Source organism: Gymnoscopelus braueri (genome assembly GCF_963280865.1).
Source record: "Gymnoscopelus braueri genome assembly, chromosome: 14".
NCBI lineage: Eukaryota > Metazoa > Chordata > Actinopteri > Myctophiformes > Myctophidae > Gymnoscopelus > Gymnoscopelus braueri.
The window spans coordinates 8591834-8607493 of NC_137619.1; the positions used below are offsets into that span (position 1 = coordinate 8591834).

Sequence of the window (15660 nt, forward strand, 5' to 3'; positions counted from 1 at the left end):
TCGTCAGGGATTGGAGCCAGAGACATGGTGGTTATGTTGTGGTCGGCATTCTTACTGGCTGAGCCAACAAGGCACTCCAACACTGTCTTCAACACTTAACCACTTAAACCCTCTATACTAAGTAAACTGGACATGAGTTTTAACTCTGTACTTGATGTGCTCTTTTTTTCCCCTCTACACCAAATCCCTTTGCCAAAAGTAGCCGATCTACAATCTCACAACGTGTCGCATTGTGAGCTTGGCTTGTAGATCTGCTTTTTTTTTGCGAATAATGTTTCCCCCAGAACTGTGATGCTACGTTTCAAGTGGTTTTACCTATTCTACCACATGAGAAGGCTTCAAATACTCATCATCCTGACCTTAGACTTTGTTCAAACTGCAGGAAAATCGGGTTTGTTTATGGTTATGTCTGAGTCATAGTGACCTGCCTATATATGGGCGTATCGGGTTTGTTTATGATTATGTCTGAGTGATGTGGCCGTGGTCCGCTGGCCGGTCAGCCGGCCCACCCTCCAAGTAGCCAATTTTAATATAGGATAGCACCTTTTTTACAATGTTACATTCACACACCTACGGCACAGCAACAACCTGCTCACCACGAGCAGTTCTGATTTCAGTTATGGATGGTTTCTTTATCGGTTTAGCGCTTTGCGATATTGGCTCCAGAGACACACACACACACACACACACACACACACACACACACACACACACACACACACACACACACACACACACACACACACACACACACACCAACCAACCCTCCTATAGATGGCTAGCCAATATACGTTTTGTTACCACCGACTTCTCTGGTGTGATATCCTCTTAGATCAACAATATTGATAAAAGCAGTGGGTCTTTACATGTTTGTTCATTCTGACATGTAAAGAATAATAAAAAAGTCAACTCACTCTTGCCACTCTGAGTGCGACCCACTACTTTTATAAATGTAGCCTCCTAGAGCAGTGGTTCTCAACCTGTGGGTCGGGACCCCCAGAGGGGTCCCCACATGATTTTTGGGGGTCCCCAGATGACAGTGAAGTGACAATCTAAGGACTTTTACCACCTTTTTAATACCTAAAAAAAAGAGAAAGAAAGAAGACCATTGCTCAATCAATCAAAAGTAATCAACAAACTACACTATAAAACTGGTCAAATGTTGGCCAAATTGTCAAATAATATACGAAAGAGGCAAAAGGTCTGAAAATAGCCGGTCTACAAGCTCGCAACGCCTCGCAACTGTAGATCGGCTATTTTCACAATATTTATCTGTGGAACCGAGTCAAACAAGTGTGGGGGGTCCCCAGTTCAAATATGATTATTTTGGGGGATCGCGGCCTAAAAGGTTGAAAACAACTTGCCATCATGTACCTTTCTGTTGTCAACACTGGTTGGCGTGGTGCTTGTGGTCTAATAAAGGTGTGGCTTCAACACACTCTACCAGCCTTCAGTGGTGTAAAAAGTACTCAAATGTTTTTACTTAAAAGTATCAATACGGCAATGTAGAAATACTCTGTTACAATTAAAAGTCTGGAATTCAAAATGTCCCATTTCAAGTTTTCAAGTGTATACAAGTCTTTTGAAAATAGCAGATCTACAAGCTCGCGACGCATTGTGAAAATAGGGGTTCTAAATTAGCGTACTGGCAGTGTGCTGCACAAGAAGGTTGGCAGTGGCACCCACAGATTGGAATGTATTGATAATATAGAATCTATAGATAATCATTGCACTAGATTTTAAATAAGATAAGTCATGATAACGTATAAAAATATAAAGACACAAGTGATATTACTGATGCTGCAATGCCAATACTAGTGCCTACTACGTACTGATACTAAATGACTGACTGTGACATCACAGGCGGTCTTCCATGTTGATATAGAAAGGATATGCTGTGCATGTACAGTACATGCTGCAGGTGATATTTTTCTAAGACACTGGTTGGTCAGTAGTTTGGACTGTGTTAACTTTGTTAAATAAAGACCTCACCATTGCGTCACTCCAGGGTTCAATGTCTGTTTCTTCTGCTCAGCAGCACATGGTCCCTCTGGCTGACTGACTGCACACTGAGGTTGTCTCTGCCATAAAGTGTTGTTGTTGTTGTTTAACATATAGGCACCACAGTGGTGTAAAGTAACTAAGTACATTTACTCAAGTACTGTACTCATGTACACCTTTGAGGAATCTTTTACTTTGCTGGAGTATTTCCCATTCTCAATATTTTTACTTCTACTCCACTACATCTCAGAGGCAAATATTGTACTTTTACTCCACTACAATTATTTGACAACTTTAGTTACTTTGCAGATTTAGATTATTATTACAAAACATACATTAACCACTTCAGCCCTGTATACATTTCGGCCATTTGAAAATAGCAGATCTACAAGCTCACAATGCGTTGCATAATGAGTACTTTCACTTTTGGTACTTTTAAGTAAATTTTGATGCCAATACTTTTGTACTTTTACTCAAGTAAATTTAGATTACCGGACTTTTACTTGTAACAGTATTTCTACACTGCAGTATTGATACTTTTACTTAAGTGAAAAGTACTTTTCCCACCACTGATGGGCACAATTAAGACGCAGTGACCCTGCCTGTGTCCCTACCCTGCTTGTGTCATTTGAAGGGTCTATTGGGGCCCAATCTGGACTCTGTCAAACCATTAATCTATCCTCGAAAATGGCACAAGTATTAACCCCTGTCCTTCTGGGTCCTTTTTCTATGTCCCGGGTAAACACTGGCTTCAACTGCTGGGACAGGAAAGGCCTCATTAATAGTGTTGTTTTAGGTGCCATTTGATTGAAACAACTTTAATGTTGCTTTCACAGCTGCCTGGGTTCCAGTTCTTTGAGTGTAATAGTGGTAGTGGTGTAAAAAAGAAATGCACATAATTTATTAGCAGCATATAGTGGAGATGAACAGTGTTTACACTACACTGCCTAAACCCTGGGCCAAAATTCAAGGAACTTTATTCTTTGTATGCCCTTTTATTTCTCTGTTGCCTCGTCACTGTGTTTGAAACATTTTGAAAGTTAAAGTGGTGAATTATATTTTGTATAAATATTATTTAGCCAATGAAAAGTGTTAAAGGAGCACCCATTTTCAAACTTAAAGGTAGGGTAAGTGATTTTCTTTGGTTAAAATAAGTGTTAAATAGCTCTATATTCTGATAGTACTCATTGCTATAGAGTGTTTGTTTCAGTTTCATTTCCAATTTTATCCAATCAGGATAGAGAACTCAATCAGGATATAGATTAAACAAGTGAAATTGGAAGTGATGACACTAAGAAATGAGCAGGCAAAATTGGAACTGGAACACTATAAAAATGAAGCTTAAAAATTGGTACTTTCTCCTGATTGGCTGAGATTTTGACACCTACCGGAAAATGTATTTTCTGTTTATTAAAGAGCTGGAGAGACGGGGAGACTCCTGTTACTGAACAAACACTCTATAGCAATGATTACTATCAGAATATAGTGCTTTAACCTTTTAACAAAATGCTTTTTGTTTTAACCAAAAAATATCACTTACCCTACCTTTAACCTTTGTATAATTGGTCCTCATTAATGGTCATAAGATGGCACAATTTCTGTGTTTCATTGGTAGGGTAGTTCAGAAACCTGACTACCAATGACATCATCGATAGGGATTCCAGGCTATTAGAAACTACAGCCTTTTCTCTTCCTGGAAAGTTACCGTGCTGAAAAAGAAGCCATTGTTCTTACGTACTTTTTTTTTTTTTACCGTCCATAGCCCACCAATGAGACAGAGCGAGTAGACAGAAATGGTACCATCTTATAAAGACTTACGAAGATGGGTTGAAAGCAGGGGAAGTGCTTGTGAATGAATAATAACTGCATTGGATCCATTGGAACACATGTTCTTTTTTATTTCTTTGGACGTAACACAGTTTCTACCCGATATCGACGTCATGTATAAATCACTGAATTACCAGTGGTGTAAAGTAACTAAGTACATTTACTTAAGTACTGTACTTAAGTGCAATTTGAGGTATTTGTACTTTACTTGAGTATTTCCAATTTCAAATACTTTAACTTATACTCCACTACATCTCGGAGGCAAATATTGTACTTTTACTCCACTACAATTATTTGAAAACTTTAGTTACTTTGCAGATATAAGTTATTATATTATAAAACATACATTAACCACTTTAGCCCTATTTTATTCCTAGGCTATTTGAAAATAGCCGATCTACAAGCTCACAACGCGTCGCAAGATCTGCTATTTTCAAACATTTTAGTACTTTTACTTTTGGTACTTTAAGTGTATTTTGATGCCAATACTTTTGTACTTCTACTCAAGTAACATTTTGAACACAGGCCTTTTACTTGTAACAGAGTATTTGTATAATGTGGTATGGCTACTTTTACTTAAGTAAAAAATGTGAGTACTTTTTCCACCACTGGTTTCTACCCGACATCGACGTCATTTGTATATAAAGCACCGAATCACCATTTTGTGTATGAAAAAAGCTCTGTAAATATAGTAGCCTCCCCCATAGCCTCTCAGGTATTCTAACCTGTGGGCTCATTTGTGTATGTTTGTCCCTCAGGACGCCCTGAAGCCAGCGTTCACGGTGGCCAGCCTGCCGGGCACGGCCAGCAGTGCCCAGTCCTCCACGGTGCCCACCACCTCCACCACCATGCAGATAAGCAGCGGCTCGTCCTTCCCCATCACCAACTACCTGGCGCCCGTGTCGGGCGGCAACATCAGCGCCAACGGCACCATCCTCAAGGCCGGCGGCACCTCAGGGGTCATGCAGCTGCCCGGCGGCTTCACCTTCATGCCAGGTACTAGGAGGGGGAAATGTTACATAAATCAATGCCTTACTTTGTTGTTTAACCCATTAACCCTTTAAGACCTGAGGCGATTCTTTAAAAAAAATCTAAATCCTAACAGTTTTTGGAAAAAAATCTAAAAAATTTTTTTTCCACGATTTTTCAAAAATAGCAGATCTACAAGTTCATAGCGCGGCACCGAGTGCCGCGCTATGAGCTTGTATATCTGCTATTTTTGAATAGCCAAAGACATCTAAAGTGACACAGATGCGTTCCAGGTATTAATGGGTTAAGACCTGAAGCCGATTCTACAAATGTCTTTTAAATCCCAACAGTATTCTGAAAAAACGTATGTTTCTATATCAGTGGTGCTCAAACTTTTTCAAGTCAAGGACCCCCAAAATGATATGTATTTGGCCGCCGACCCCCATCTCAAAATGTTTTGTTCCAGGGGACCCCCAGAAGCAAAGAATAGAGTTAAAAATGTTCGCTTTAAACAATATATATTCAAAGATTTGCACACATTTTCAAGATTTTTCAAAAATAGCAGATCTACAAGCTCATAGCGCTGCACTCGGTGCCGCGCTATGAGCTTGTAGATCTGCTATTTTTTGTAAACGTTGAAAGTGGTTAAAGGACGACCTCACCCATTTTCAACCTGTCTTCATATAGTTGGTCCTCACTAATTGCTCATGATAATATGGTACCATTTGTGTCTACTCAGTCTGTGTCTCAGAAGGAGGGCTGTGGACAGTTCAGCAACCCACCTACCAGTGACATCATCGATGGGGAATCCAAGCTAATAGAAACCGCAGGCTTTCTATTCTATTCCTGGAAACCTTGCATGCTATAATGGAAGCCATTGTTCTAGCGTTTTCTAAATGAAAAACATCTAAATAAAATAATTTTTCAAAAAATGTAAAAAGCCTAATGATGATTTAGTTTCTGAACTGTCCACAGCCCCTCCTATGAGACACAGACCGAGTACAAAAACATTGTACATTTTATCACTTGCATTAGTGAGGACCAATTATATGTTGGTGAAGTCGTCCTTTAAGTCTCTCTGTGGGTTTAGAAAATATTGAACTAATAGAAAAGTATTAACAAGAGCTTGTGACTAGATAATAACTACATTGGATCTGAACCCAGGTTATTTTTTCTTATTTCCTGAAAAGTATTAAAGGTTTGGACACACAAGGTCTGTGCCTGACGGCGACTATATGTTCTAGGGCATTGGTTCTCAAACTATTTCATGTCAAGGACCCCCAAATTGATATGCATTTGGCCACAGACCCCCATCTGAAAATGTTTTGTTCCAGGGACCCTCCAGAAGCAAAGATTTGAGTTAAAATGTTCGCTTTAAAAAATATTATATTCAAAGATTTGCACAATTTTCACGATTTCTTTTGAATAAAAGGTGAAAGTGGTTAAAATGATTGTGATGCTATATTAACACATTTTGCTGGGGACCCCCTGGAACCCCCCCATGGAACCCCCCCAAGGACTCCTTGGGGGTCCCCGGACCCCACTTTGAGAACCAATTTTCTAGTGAAATCTGAACATCGGTGGCATATAGGAAATATGCTACTATTGTCTAAAGCGTTTTTATCATTGTGCTGTGGTCCACTTGGGTCGAGAGGAGACACTCGTTTGGGGGCCTCTACGTGTGTTATGTAAAATAAACAATGTTTTCTACCTCATGACACGATTAGAATTTGAATGGCACCGAGGCACGACCTCAAGTCACTGGTCTGTGGCGGTGCCGTCCCCCTGTCCCCTGCCCCGAGGCCGTTTATACATCACGCTGCGAAGCGTCATCCCCCGGTCAAGCACTCAGCCTCCTTGGGTTTTTACAAAAGCGCCCGGTAACCATGAAAAAGCCACATGCATGGAGCTCAGGCCTCTGCCTTTGATTGCCACTGTGGGAGGGGAATAATTAGGTGAGAGGTACACAATAGACCCCGCAGAGAGGGCTGACGAACATGGCCTATAATTAGTCCTGAATATTCAATGTAGGGGTGAATCGTTTGGCTCGTGCTGAAATTATAGGTTGAGGTGCATTTCAAGAGTGGCCCTGAACTAGAGGTGACCCCCTCATTAAGGGGACTTCATTTGGATTGCCAAATAGCCATTATCTTTTTAGTGATTATTCTCTTAATACATTTTTCGATTAATCAAGTAATAGAGAACCAAGTTTTTTGGGGGGGTATTTATATTTTTATTTATCAGACATCCAACGCGTAGATTTTTTTTTAAACAGTTCAGTTTTATCATATTTTCTTTGTACAGCAGTGTCACGTGAAATAGCCGATTAGATCGCGATGCATTGTGAGCTTGTAAATCAGCTATTCTCTGTATGTTTTTTAATCAAAAATTGTATTAAACGATGTTTCTATTATATAGATTCAATTGACATACGTATAAGGGATGGCTGTTCTGTTCTGTTCTGTCTACATAGAGGATGAGGATTTGGGGACAGCAGGGTTCGATTCCTGTTCCCGACGAGCTTTGCTGCGTGTCTCTCCCCATTTCCTGTCAGTCTACTGTCCTATCTATAAAGGCATAAAAGCCCCAAAAAGAAAAAAAGTTGTATTTACAGGGGCATCTCTTTACATGAAACACCTCTTAATACTGCCCTGGCTGTGAGGTCGTCCAGTTCTTACATGACACCATAGCGTCGTCTCTCTCTCATACTGGCCTGGGCTTTGTTGCACAAGGCGTGAAACCTAATAGTCTTCAATAAGCAGCAGACAGTGAGGTAACTAGCACGTGGCCAGATGTTGCATTGTGTTCTGACTTAACCACGCAGAGACGTGACTGATTTCACACTTCACAGACATGATGCCCGCCAGCAGAGTCTTTTCTGTGCCCTTTTGACAGGCTCTCGGTCTCTCTCTGTGTCTATTTCCCCTTCCTCTATCTCTTATTTTCTCTCCTTTCTTCGCCCCAGCTACTTTCCTCCCTCCCTCTCTCTGTATCAGCCAGCACCCCCACTTCTCCACTCTCTCTCTCTCTCTCTCTCTCTCTCAGCCCTCTCTCTCTCTCTCAGCCCTCTCTCTCTCTCAGCCCTCTCTCTCTCTCAGCCCTCTCTCTCTCTCTCTCGGCCCTCACCACCTGTCTGGCACATGGCAGCAGTGCCAGGTGGAACAACACCCTCCCACACTAAAAGCTTCTCAGCTGACAGCTTGAAAAGACCTTCGGTGGAGCTTAAGAGCTTTGTTCCAAACTGAAACAATGGACACCTATGAAGTCACAATTAAGTGATGGGAGTGATGAAATGGTGATGAAATAGTGTTAATAGTGACAGCTGCTATCAATATCATTTTCACAAACCCAATATCTTGCATAAATCTTGGAATGACGAGCAATCGAGCATCATTTTTTCCGAGCATCACTCCCCCCCCCCCCCCTCCCAGCTTCCATTCCACACAGAGCCTTTAACCCATTGAGACCTGAAGCCGATTCTACATGTCTCCTAAATCTCAGTATTCTGAAAAACGTGTGTTTCTATATCAGCGCCAGCGGTTTTCAAACTTTTTCATGTCAAGGACCCCCAAAATTATATGTATTTGGCCGCGGACCCCCATCAAAATATCTTGTTCCAGGGACCCCCAGAAGCAAAGATTTGAGTTAAAAATGTTCGCTTTGAAAATATATATTCAAAGATTTGCACACATTTTCACGATTTTTCAAAAATAGCAGATCTACAAGCTCGTAGCGCGGCACTCGGTGCCGCGCTATGAGCTTGTAGATCTGCTATTTTTGAATAGCCCAAAGTGTAAAATAATGCTTTTTTTAGCTCAAATCTAAAAATGACACAGTTCCAGGTCTTAATGGGTTAGGGGAATGTTGTCTTACATGGTGTGCACGACGTGCACATAATGTGTGAATGTCTGTGCATGCCTGTGACTGACTGCACGTCTGTCTGTCTCTCTGTCTGTCTGTGTGTCTGTGTCCTTCCAGCAGGCACTCCTCTCCCCCCCGGCACCCCCACCATTCCTCTGAGCCAGCTGCAGCAGCACTCTCTGGCCCTGCAGGGGCAGCACGGCCAGGCCCTGCAGCACGGCCAGCAGGGCCAGCAGGCTGTGTTCCGCTTCCCCACCGCCGTCTCCCTCACAGGTGACCCTGGGCTGTGACTATTGATTATTTTTTATTCCTGTCTAATAACAGAAAAGGTACATTTTATATACAGTATATTAGGCCTGTCACAATTATTACATAATCGCCTAACGGCAATTATTTGAGATATTCGCAATTTTTTTTTGGCATAGTCGGCATAATCGTGTTGAAAAATATTCATACTGTACATTTTGAAAATGTTTCAGAAATAGTGGAAATAGCAGATCTACAAGCTCACAACGTTGTGAGCTTGTAGATCAAAATACACCATATTTAATGTTTTATACTCGAAATCTGTTACAAAATAGTCGATAATAGCCGGCCATAATACAAGGCTACCGCTAACTATAGGCTTACCGTTGGCTATAAAAGAAATAGCAGATTATACAAGCTCACAGTGCCGCAATGTGAGCTTGTACATCTGCTATTTTTGAAAGTGTTTGAATTTCTTTAAATCATTTTGAATTTTGTAATGGGGGTCCGCAGCCAAATATATATCAATATGGGGGGGTCCTTGGCATGAAAAAAGTTTGAGAACTACCGATTTAGAAGGCATTTGTAGAATCAGCCCCAGGTCTTAATGGGTTAAAGCTCGTAGTGCCACCGTCTGCCACGCTATTAGCTTGTAGATCTGCAATTTTTTGAAAAAGCTTGAAAATGTGTGCAAATCTTTGAATATATATATATTTAAAGCGAGCATTTGTAACTAAAATCTTTGCTTCTGGGGGGTCCCTGGAACAACACATTTTGAGATGGGGTTCCGTGGCCAAATACATATCTAAAAATGTTTTCTAAATCCTAAAGATATGTTGCTATATCAGTGGTGCTCCAACTTTTCCATGTCAAGGACCCCCAAAATTATATGTATTTGGCCACGGATCCCCCATCTCAAAATATGTTGTTCCAGGGACCCCCCTGAAGCACAGATTGGAGTTAAAAAATTAGCTTTAAAACAAATATATATATTACTCAAATATTTGTATTGAATTTTTCAAGACAAAGATACTCATACAAACATATAACAAACTCCAAGACATCACAGACACTAGTACTCAATACCCAATGAAACAGATACCCGTATCAACCAATTATTAAATGACCGAAAATGCAAGGGAATTTTTGTACAATACATTGGCAAGAAAATCGATATCACAAAAAAACAAATATATATATATATAGGGGTGTGCCGATATATCGTCCCGCGATATATCGCGATACGTTTTCGTGACGATATGTATCGTTTTGGAAGAAAAAAAATCGTTTTGAAAATGTTGTTTTTTTCCGGGTCAGGTGTCACACTAATGCCCTATTTGGATTCAAAACGCTACAAGTTTGCATAATGCAAAAACAGAATTATTTGTTTGCATTTGCTTTTTTTCTCCCCCATATATTTTCATAATAAAAAAGTGCGTATCGTATCGAAATCGAAAAGTTGTGAGCCCAATATCGTATCGTATCGTTTCGTGAAATTAGTGTACACCCCTAATATATATATATTCAAAGACTTGCACACATTTTCCATGATTTTTCAAAAAAAATCGTGCTTATGAGCTTAAATATCTGCTATTTTTGAATAGCCAAAGGAATCTGAAATGACAGTCGCATGCTTTCCCGGTCTAAATGGGTTAAATTGCAGTCCGAGTTGCCCCCTCCACTTTATTTACTTTAATGTGTGCATCTGTGCGCAAACATTTATGTCCTTTCATGTGGATTAGAGACTCTCTGCATCTACACTTCTTCACTAATGTGTACAAATGTCCTTCAGAGGTGCCGAGGTCGATTGGATCTTCATTGTGCCGTGGATATACATTTACACCTGAATGTGACGCGTTTTAGGATCCCACTTCTTCCTGATCACACAGATTGCATGTAAATGCTGAGTGTGAAGGGGACCTGTGTGTGTGTGTGTGTGTGGGGGTGTGTGTGTGTGTGTGTGTCTGCTAAAGCTGCTCTGACACCACTTTCAAGAGATTGAAAATATACATTGATATTGATAATGTGTATTATATCGTCTCTGTCGGGGTGGAAAGCTTATGGGAAAAACATTTTTAAATAGTTCAATTAGCCGATCTACAAGCTCACAACGTGTCGATGTAGATCGGCTAGTTGAACGATTTAAAAAATGTTTTTCAAAATAGTAAAATATGGCGAATACGTTTGGGCATAAGGGGTAAAGGCGGCGTGCAAGATAGGGCCCTATATGTCCAAAACTATTACTTTTCAGGATTCAAATAAAAAAAATAGCAGACCTACAAGCTCGAAACGCGTTTTGAGTTTGTGGTGAGTTTGTGGATGTGCTACTTTTGATACTTTTGTGTGATGCTGTAGTATGATCAAGTAGGGCAGTGATTCTCAACCTTTACAGGCCGTGGCCTGTGACCCCCCGAAATAATCATATATGAAAATAGCAGATCTACAAGCTCGGCGTTGTGAGCTTGTAGATCGTCTTTATTTTTTTTGCCTCTTTCTTATATTATTTGAACATTTGGCCAATGTTTGACCAGTTTTTTTGTGCAGTAATGGTATTTTTCTTTTCTCTCTTTTTTTGTTGAAGTATTAAAAAGTCACTTAAATTGTCACTTCACTGTCATCTTGGGACCCCCCCCCCCCAAAAAAATCATGTGGGGGTTCCGACCCACAGGTTGAGAACCACTGAAGTAGAGCATTAATGAAAAAACACAAAGTTATATGGAGAATATGGAGTTAAGAGGTTTCGATAAAGTACTAATAAAAGTGGGTGTGTTTGTATGCGTGTCCCTTTCCTCCAGGAGCAGGGATGCCCCAGCAGCTCCAAGCCATCCAGGTCCATCCCAGCAGCTCCAACAGTGACAGCAGCCCAGAGATACACACCTCCACCAACTCCACCGGTATATGCCCTCTCTAAACTGAACCATGATCGCCATCTGCTGGATGAACATTGCAACAAACTTGTATTTTTCCTCCTCTGTGTTACTTCTACACTCAGTGGTGGGAAAAGTCCTCAAATTCTTTAATTAAGTAAAAGTATCAATAATGCAATGTAGAAGTACTCTGTTACAAGTAAAAATCTGGAATTAAATAATGTACTTGAGTAAAAGTAACTAGTAACTAAAGTTTTCAAATGACTGTAGTGAAGTAAAAGTACAATATTTGCCTCTGAGATGTAGTGGAGTAGAAGTAAAAGTACTGAAAATTGGAAATACTCTAGTAAAGTAAAAGTTCCTCAAAATTGTACCCCAGGTAGGGTAAGTGATATTTTTTGGTATATATATTTTTTGTTTTTGTTAAAAAGGTTAAAGTACTATATTCTGATAGTAATCATTGCTACAGAGCGTTTGTTGGGTCACAGGGGTCTCTCCAGCTCTTTAGTAAACAGAATATAGTAAATTTTCAGGTAGGTGACAACATTTAAGCCAATCAGGAGAGAGCACTGAAAATGCATTTTCTGTTTAATAAAGAGCTGTAGAGACATGGGAGACTCCTTTTACTGAACAAACACTCTATAGCAATGAGTACTATCAGAATATAGATCTATTTAACACTTATTTTACCAAAGTAAAGTAAATCACTTACCCTACCTACAAAGTAAGTACAGTACTTGAGTAAATGTACTTAGTTACTTCTACTCACGTTTCCTCCCTCTCTGCTTCCTCTTCCGTCTTCTCCTCATTAGCGACGGTGAGTCTCCCGGCAACCATCGTCACGTCCTCTGGCGTCACGTCGATGGCGGGTCACATGATGTACCAGAGCCCGCACACGGTGATGTACGCCTCCAGCGCCATGACCGACGGCGGGCTGGCCGTGCTCAACGCCTTCTCCCAAGGGCACTCCCCCATGCAGGTGTCCCACGCACAGGGCCAGGACACGGGTGAGTCACCACTCACTGGGCACAACAATGCTAGCCGGGGTAGACAGGCCTGGGTCAAAGAATAACTGCAGAAAACTCTCAAGTTGTTTGGTTTTAAATGACAGTTAAAAAAATACTGTACTGTACTATACTTTCCCACAAAATATTTCATTGTCTTGTATGGCATTGGTTCTCAAAGTGGGGTCCAGGGACCCCCAGGGGTCCTTGAGGGAGTTCCAGGGGGTCCCCAGCTAAATGATGAACAGTTAGGAACCAAATGGATCCTTAGGGGTCTGTAACTCTGAGAGTGTACAAATGGAACCGAATGGACCCTTATGGGTCTGTAACTCTGAGAGTGTACAAATGGAACCGAATGGACCCTTATGGGTCTGTAACTCTGAGAGTGTACAAATGGAACCGAATGGGCCATTCGGTTCCATTTGTACACTCTCAGATATAAATACCATTACATTTCGGGTTACGAAACGTACAGTTAAAAAAATACTGTATGGAACTATACTTTCCCCAAAAAATATATGGCAAACGTCACCTATCTAGTAAACTCACCTATCTGGAAAACTAACTACTAATGTTAAAGGAGTTCCGGACCATGTTTTTCTTACCTTTAATATGATGTTATTATGTCCCAGGACGAGTGGTACAGTAGAAACATGTCATAACTCCACCCCGAGTCCACCGCAGCAAAAGAGTGGACGGTCCATGCTCTAGATCGTGTATTTTTATCGCGATTTTTTTTTTTTTTTTTTTTTTTCATATCTGACTTTCCTAATGACAGAAAACTGTCCACAGTGTCTGCAATGTATGTCTCGCAAGCCGAGATTTCACCCGTGATCAGAATGTAAACACTACGGCGGGCCCATTTGGAACAAAAAACACTGTGGTGAGGTTTCTGTCATTGTAAAAGTCAGATATGAACCAAAAAATAATAATAATATCACGATAAAAATACGCGATAACATTTTTTTTTTTTTTTTTTTTGAATAAATATTTGAAGTTTTTCAGAGAACTTAGGTCAGGATTTAGAAGGCGTTTTTAGAATCGGGCCTCAGGTCTAAATGTGTTAAAGAATGCTAAACGTGTTTTCCCCCTCTCTGTGTGTATTCTCAAGGTGCAGTTTCTCAAGTGTTCCTCACGGGTCCACCAGGCACAGTACAGATCCCCGTCTCAGCGGTGCAGCTACACCCAGTACGGCAAGATCTCCATTTTACAAGTGAAACTCTCCTATTCCCTTATGCAACCGGCATGCCATTGACCCTCACTAAATGCATCCCAACAGAACACAGAGCACAGGGAGGCTCAGGGTTTTGGCCTGGCTCCGTACTATGTATATATGTATACGTATGGGCCAGTTGCACCACTTCACACTAAGTTCAAACTTAGCCTAGTTATAGCTTAAATGGCTTTTAAAAAAGCCATTTAACCCATTTAGCCGGGAAAGTATCTGTGTCATTTTTAGATTTATTTGGCTATTCAAAAATAGCAGATATACAAGCTCATAGCACGGCACCGAGTGCCGTGCTATGAGCTTGTAGATCTGCTATTTATTTTTTAAATGTGATTATTTTTTTCAAATCTTTAAATCTATATATTAAAAAAAATATATACATATTTAAAGATTTGCACACATTTTCACGATACAAAAAAAAAAGCAGATCTACAAGCTCATAGCACGGCACTCGGTGCCACGCTATGAGCTTGTATATCTGCTTTTTTTTGGGCGGTGAAACCGCCCCTATAAGTGAGATTTGGAAAAATGTACATTTTCCTGCGCTGTGATCTGGGCCCAGGAAATTAGTAGAATTATCCTGCGCTGTGATTGGCCAATCACAGCCTATTCAGGACTGTGATTGGCCAGTGTCACATGACACATGTGCATAGCCCTATATAAGCAACCATAACTTGAAAAAAACCAAAATTTTGGTTTTTTTCAAGTTATGGTTTTGTCCATCATAAAGAGTGTTTCAATAAATGTATTTATCCTTTGTACATGATTGATCGACTCCATTCAGTATTGTGATTAGCTAGCAAGACACCGCCCACTTCACACAGGGTGTGATTTTTTTTTTTTTTTTTGCTTTTTGAATAGCCAAAGACATCTAAAATGACAGAGATGCGTCCCCAGATTGAATGTTTTTAAGCTATAACTAGGCTAAGTTTGAACTTAGTGTGAGGTGGTGCAACTGGGTCCTGGTTTATGCCTGTGTGACACAAACGGTGCACAAAAACAAACAGCTCTTGGAGTGTTGCATGGCTAAAGACTGATTTGTACTTCGTTTTGCGTGCTGGTGTCGCACACTGAAAATCAGTGGTGTAAAGTAACTTTAGTTTGTAAATTTACTCAAGTACTGTATTTCCAATTGTCTATACTTTTACTTCTACTCCACTACATCTCGGAGGCAAATATTGTACTTTTACTCCACTACAATTACTTGAAAACTTTAGTTACTTTGCAGATATAAATTATTACATTATAAAACATACATTATAATACATACGATTTATATAGCTCTTTTCTAAATACTCAAAGTCACATTAATCACTTTAGCCTTATTTTATACCTAGGCTATTTGAAAATAGGCGATCTACAAGCTCACGAGCTTGTAGATCTGCCATTTTCAAACGTTTTTGTACTTTTACTTTCGGTACTTTAAGTACATTTTGATACCAATACTTTTGTACTTTTACTCAAGTAAATTTTGAAATACGGACTTTTACTTGTAACAGAGTACTTCTACATTGCAGTATCCATACTTTTACTGAAGTAAAACATTTGAGTACTTTTTCCACCATTGCTGAAAATAGCCGTTCTACAAGCACACCGACGCATTGCAGCGCGAAGCACAAGCACAAGCATTGTGAGCTGTTGGTGTTGTGCTATTTGC

General features: G+C 40.3%; 1 protein-coding gene across 4 annotated transcripts in view; it reads left to right on the forward strand.

Annotated features, from left to right (window-relative positions):
- srfa (serum response factor a) overlaps positions 1–15660 on the forward strand; it is a 41137-nt gene that overhangs the window by 19664 nt on the left and 5813 nt on the right. Inside the window, exons 3-7 of one of the 4 annotated variants that reach the window (XM_080450228.1) lie at positions 4587–4824; positions 8776–8931; positions 11700–11798; positions 12584–12778; positions 13887–13988. In XM_080450228.1, coding sequence (XP_080306354.1) covers positions 4587–4824; positions 8776–8931; positions 11700–11798; positions 12584–12778; positions 13887–13988 — 790 coding nt within the window. The remainder of the gene's footprint in view (positions 1–4586; positions 4825–8775; positions 8932–11699; positions 11799–12583; positions 12779–13886; positions 13989–15660) is intronic. The other 3 variants (XM_080450225.1, XM_080450227.1, XM_080450226.1) reach the window with 3 other exon arrangements.